General features: G+C 56.9%; 1 protein-coding gene across 2 annotated transcripts in view; it reads right to left on the minus strand.

Moving 5' to 3' along the window:
* The window catches only part of GABBR2 (gamma-aminobutyric acid type B receptor subunit 2), a 489,241-nt gene extending 485,079 nt beyond the window's left edge, over nt 1-4,162 (minus strand). Inside the window, exon 1 of one of the 2 annotated variants that reach the window (XM_074824225.1) lies at nt 3,848-4,162. In XM_074824225.1, coding sequence (XP_074680326.1) covers nt 3,848-4,162 — 315 coding nt within the window. The remainder of the gene's footprint in view (nt 1-3,847) is intronic. The other variant, XM_074824235.1, reaches the window with a different exon arrangement.
* Nucleotides 4,163-6,000: the final 1,838 nt, after the last annotated feature.

Here is a 6,000-nt window from a genome sequence, read left to right on the forward strand (position 1 = left end):
CTAACTTGCATACACAGCCCTCTTGACTATACGTGTTTAGATTCAAAACAAATTCAGCCTGTCTGTGCACCACTTGCAGCACTGCTCCAACAAGAAATCACAAAATATATTCCGTGTTTGAGGAAAGATGTCCAGATGCAGAAGGGCAGATATCCAACTTCCATTAAAGCCCTTGTCTTCTTCCACTATGCCTCTTCCTCTATCTTGAGCATGGTCAGTTTTTGCCTGATGCAAATTAAACACTATTGAAACTGATAATATTGTCTACTAAAATGTTTAATTCGTTTATTTTAGGGTTATTCTGCTTTTTTTTCCTGTAACAGATGTGTGTCAGGGTGCTTAAGCAGAAATCACCTTTCCTGACTTACATGAAGTTGTGAACTACTTCTAGTGTATGTAGAGTTTTTCTATTTCATTATTTTGCAAAATATTTCTTTGCATTTTTTACCAACTAAAGCACAATCACGGGGACGGGAAAAAGAAGAAATATTATATCACGGTTATTGATCCAAAGCCATAAACTATCAAGCACCCTTAACTTCTAGGACCTGGTCCAAGGGCTGTTGGAATCAGTGAATTACTGCCATTAATTTCAATGGGTTTTGGATGAGACTCTTTACAGATGATCACTTTATAAATTCTCTCGTTTCTAAAATAACGTAATTACAAAATTTTGCCTAAGAGTCTCATCTAGACTTTGCTCCTGCTCTCATTGAAATGAACAGCACAAATTAAAGTCACTAACTTAGATCAGAGTTCTGCAAATGCCTACACCTGAGCTTTATTAACTGAGCCTCCACAGGAATGTCCAAACAGATAAAGACATGGCCATGGGGTAGCAAAACAGAGTTCACCGAAGTGGATCAGGATCGCACTCCAAATACATTTAACAATCAAAAATAGAGACAGAAGCCTCTGCATTTTTATGTACTTGCTGTAACCTGTGGTCATATTTTGTAACAAAGATGTAATTCACACAATCACAACTGGTTGAGATGTAGACTAAGAATTGTACTTAAGTGCTTAATTCAGTTTAAATGCTTTGAAAAACACCAGGGCTGCTGCTCATGTGCTCAAAGGTTAGTGAGTTCAAGTGCTGACAAACAACAGTTGAACTTAGAAGGCACACTGCAGTTCTTCAGATGGTTGGTCAGAAAGTAAAGGCATTATAATACTTTGCTATACAAAGCAGAAATACCAAACAAACAAAATATTCAGATCAATCCTGACAGAAAACTACCTGAATGCATAATAAATAAAAAAATCCAATTTGTTTATTTTCATTATTATTTTTCACGAGCTTTTTGTTAAAGTATTACGCAAAATTGCAATACAAACATCAGATTGCAACAATGGGAGATTTTGGAAAGACACGAGGGAGAACATACGAGTTTCTGAATCACTGCCATACATTTCCTAAGCATTATAAATATACTACACTTATTTCTCAAGCTATTAAAAAATCCCACGTGTTCAAGGCTCCGCATTCTCTTTTCAAGAGCCGACAATGTCACAAGCACCACCTGCGAAGCCCGGAGAGGGAGAACTACTCCCTGGTCTGTGATTATGTAATGATAAGGATGCAGGCCCTTCAGGCATATCTATTTATTGGCGACCTCAGAAAACAGGCTGAGGACCAAGTGGGCATGACGAGCCATCTACCCTCCTGCTTACCGTAAGTGCACTGAAGGAATAAGGTAATGTCTGAACCGAGTGAAAAAAGTGTGCACTGCCATTATGTATTTAATGGCTATTCCAGCCATTAGTCTACTCCGTCTTGGTGCGGTCAATCTAGCGCTCTTCATGAACACTAAGTTATTTACTTGTCACTATTAAGCATGCAATAATGATCCAACCATAGTCCAAATACATACATTCGCCTGACTTAGCATTCCATAATCATCCATTTATTAATTGCTTAAAAGCATTCAAAGCTACACAGCAAGCTGGCAACATGACCCCGATTCTTTATGTCCCTAGAGTACAAAACAGTAAGAATGCAATTTTTAAGAAACTGATACCCGTTCCAGAACAAACAGGGCAGTTTTTTTCTTGAATATTTTAATGCTAACTACCTACTCCAGAACCCAAAATCTGTATTAAGAACTTCAAAATATTTTGACTGCAATCAAGCACAGCACCTTATTGATTATGATATTACTGTATGAAGAAGGAAGATCTTGCCCAGGCTTTACTTCCTATGCATGTGTTATTTTTGTGTAACAGTTCTATCCAAGGGAAGGATTTAAATAGAACAATGTAATGAAAACAGGAGAACTGTGATTTTTTCTAACACGTACTTCACTTTATGAAACAGGTAATGCCATTCAGAAAATCCCCCATAATTCTTTTCATTACGATTGCAGAGTTCCCTGAGATGCATTCTTTTTTAAGGAAACAAACAGCTACTCTAGGATGATCTTGCCCGTATTCCTTTTCAATATCTCAGTCTTGTTCACTCAACACAACACAGTGGCAGCACGCTCTCTCCTAAATGACGTCTTCAGCAATATTGCCCTCCATGCATTTCTGCCCAGAGATATCTGAAAAAATACTATGACAAATGTATGTCAATAAAAAGCAGCCACACTAGGAGAGGCTTCTGTAGGAATTTTGGGGATGGAGACACTATCACGAAGCAGTAGAGCTTTCCCCGTAGCAAGCTGAGATCCTCTCAGGATCCTGAGAGTCGAAGGGGAGAAGACAGGGGCTCCCTTAAATTACAGCCAGGAAGATTTTCAGTAGTCGCTCGCTTTACCGGGGGTTGTCTTGGCAAGGAGCCCCCGACGCCAGCATTACCCAAGAAACGACTGCCATCTTCAGGAAAGCCTCGATACTGGCTCAGCGCGTGCCCTCCGCAAACACACCGGTTACTGAAGTTGTGACCAAAAGCAAATGCAGTTGTGGGTGGCTGGTGGTGGGAACCAACTTAACAAAGCCCTCGCCTCGCTCCCTGCCTCTCCCTCGCTCTGCCAGGTAAAGGAAAGCTGTTTCCCAGCGCAGCTCCGCGCAGGGCCCCCCCAGCCCAGCGCAGCGCCCTCCGGCCGGCCCCGGGCAGCGGTCCGGAGCGGGGCACCTGGCAGGGACCCCGCCGCGCTGCCGGCCACTGCCCCCGGGGCTGCAAATTTAACTCTTTCCGGGGAGCGTCTCCGCGCCCCGCCGCCCGCCCGCCGCGCACCCCCGGGGCGGGCGCCCAGGTGCTCCCGCCGCGCCAGCCGGAGGAGAGAAAGGAGGGAGACCCGGAGAAACCCTGCGAGAGCCTCCGCGCCTCCTCCTCAAGCTGCGGGTGCGACCGCTGCCCTTCGCGTCCCAGCGCCGCATGGGATAAATCGGGACGGCAGCGTGCGCCCGTTGGCGGAGAGGGGGAGTAAAGTGACCGGCGTGCATCTGTTGCTGAACGGGTAGTGGCTGGGAGAGGGATGCGGCCGCCGGTTCGGAGCGCCAGCGAGAGGCAGCCTTCCTCCCACCCGTGTACGTGCGTGCCAAGGGCACCCCCGCCACCCGGGCACCCGCCCGGGCCCACCCCCGCGCCGCAAGCGGCCCCCGCCGCGCCGGGCAGCCGCGGCCCCCCGGGGGCGAGCGGCCAGGCGAGCCCCGGCTGCCAGGGGGGAGCCGCTCCGGATATGCGGGGCGAGCAGGGTACGGCCCCGCCAGCTCCGCTTCCCCCGGTCCCTCCGCATCTGCCGGCGGTTGGCGGGGCCGGGCGGGCAGGGCGGGCGGGGAGGCGCCGCGCACGGCCCCGCCGGCAGCCGCAGCCCCAGCCCGGGCGTCCGCGCTGCCCTTGCGCCCCGGCACCCGCAGCGCCCCGGGACTGGGCGGCGGCGCCTCCCCCCGCGCCGGTCCCTACCTCCGTGTCGTAGAGCCGCAGGTCCAGGAAATAGGGGTTGAGCAGGGACTCGTTGCGGATCTGATCCATGGCCAGCTGCACGGCGGGCAGCACCCCCCGGCCGATCTTGCTCTTCTGGTCCTCCTCGGACTGGCTGAGCGGCATCAAGCCCATGATGGAGATCGGCGTGGTGGCGTTGGGGGGCAGCCCGGCCGCCCCCCGGGAGCTGCCCCGCGGCCAGCCCCAGCCCGGCGGCGCCCAGCCCAGGCACAGGAGCAGCAGTAGCATGGCAGTGTTGGAGGTGGCAGCGGCCGGTCTCCGCGGAGAGGGATGCATGCTGCTGGATGGGGGGGAGGAGGAGGAGGAGGAGGACTTGGGGGGGGGGGGGGGGGGGGGGCGGACAGAGCGGCGGAAGGGAGCCGAGCCCCTCTCAGTCCGGGCGCATCCCCCGGCGGTAGAAGCCAAGGCGGCAGGAAAAGAGCCGCCTCTCTCAGCTTCCCCGGGAGCCTCGGGGTCTCCTCTCTCTTCCCCCCCTCCCCTCCCCTGGCAATAATCCTTCTGGCAATGGCGCCTACTCCTTCCCAGGTCTGCCAGCTGCAACCACCAGGAGCAATAAATAAATAAATAACCCCCCCGACACCACCACGCACACACAGACACGCTGCCCACCACCCTCCTCCGCTCTCCCCGGCGGCAGAGCAAGGGAGCGGGACCTGCCTCTGCCTCCCCGGCTGCTCTCCCCCCTCTCCGCTCAGGGAGGGACAGCACCTCTCAGGCGCGGAGGGGGGGCCCGAGCAGCCCTCATTGAACACCTCCCTCCTTCCCCCCTCCTCCTCCTCCAAAAGAAAAAAAAAAAAAAAAAAAAAGAAAAAAAAAAGGATGCTCCGGCAGAAAACGCTGAAGAGGAACAACCCCCCCTAAGAGCCGGGGAGGCGGAGGAGGGGAGCGGTGCCGAGCCGGGGCGGGGGTGCTAGTGCCGCATTCCGCGGGAGCCGGGGCAGCGCAGCGGGCGCCCCGCGGGCCGGGCAGCCGCCGCCGCGGGGGGGAGGTGCCGCCGCCCGCGTCCTTCGGGTCGGGCAGAGCCGCCGCGCAGGATGCGCAGCCCGAGGCCGGGGGCAGAGCGCAGTGTGCGGCGGCGGGGCCGGGCCGGGCCGGGCCGGGCCAAGCTTCCCTCACGGCATCAGCGAGCAGTGCCCGTGGGTCGGGCACCTCACCCAGGTGCCGGGCTCCACGCGAGCGCAGGTGGCCGCCTGCTCGCAGGGGGGAGGAGGTGAGGGGGGGGGTGTTTCTGTGGCCGCTGTCCACCGGCGGGCAGGGGGAGGCCGGCGACTGCCGCGGTTGCCCGCGGGCCCGCCCGCCCCGGCCCGCGCTCTCCGCGCGCGGAGGCGCAGCCGCCGCGCGCGCGCGGGCGCGCTCCCAGGCGCGGGCACGCAGCGGGCTCCGCGCGCGCGCTCCCCGTCCCCGGCGCGGCCTCCCCCGCCCGCGCGCGGGCACGCAAACGCGCGCCCACCCCGGCGCGGCGCCTCCGCCAGCCGTCCTCCCCCCCGTCCCCCGCGCGCGCGCAGAGGCGCGCGGCCGGCCCGCGCCGTGGCAGCGCTGCGGCAGGCGGCAGCGCGGGCGTTCCGCAGGAGCAGGGCTCGGGAGTTGGGAAGCGCCTCCTTTTCCCCCGTACGCAGAACCGGCCGCGTCCCGCAGCCCGGCGCCACTCGTGGCTGCACGAAACCGCGGCTGCGGCGGGACTCCGGCTTCCCCGCGGGGTCGGCGCAGCTCTGCCGGGCGCCTGGGGCAGGCGAGCCCTTTCCACGCCAGTTCTCCCAACCAGTTACCCCCGCACCCCGCCCACCCGCCGAGGCTTTCTGCCCCGCTCCCGGCGTGTCCCCCCGCCCCGGGGAACACGTTCACACCTCCCACCCGCGACCGTGGTTTGCGAAGTCCCCCCGCGCCGCGCTGCGCTCATTTGCAGCCTACTGAGAAGACCCGGGAGGCGAAGCAGGTCGCGGTGTGTTCCAAGGCAGGTGGGTCCCAGGCAGGAGGCGAAATGCAAAGCTTTGCCTAACCCTGCCCTACACACCTCGCTTTTGATACGTAATTCTCCTGAAGTCACTCACAGCAAACCCCTGAAGATCAATCTAATACATGTAATTTGTATCAGATATGCGACGGTGGCATCTGTG

The sequence above is a fragment of the Strix aluco genome, chromosome 1, assembly GCF_031877795.1.
Source record: "Strix aluco isolate bStrAlu1 chromosome 1, bStrAlu1.hap1, whole genome shotgun sequence".
NCBI classification, from domain to species: Eukaryota; Metazoa; Chordata; class Aves; order Strigiformes; family Strigidae; genus Strix; species Strix aluco.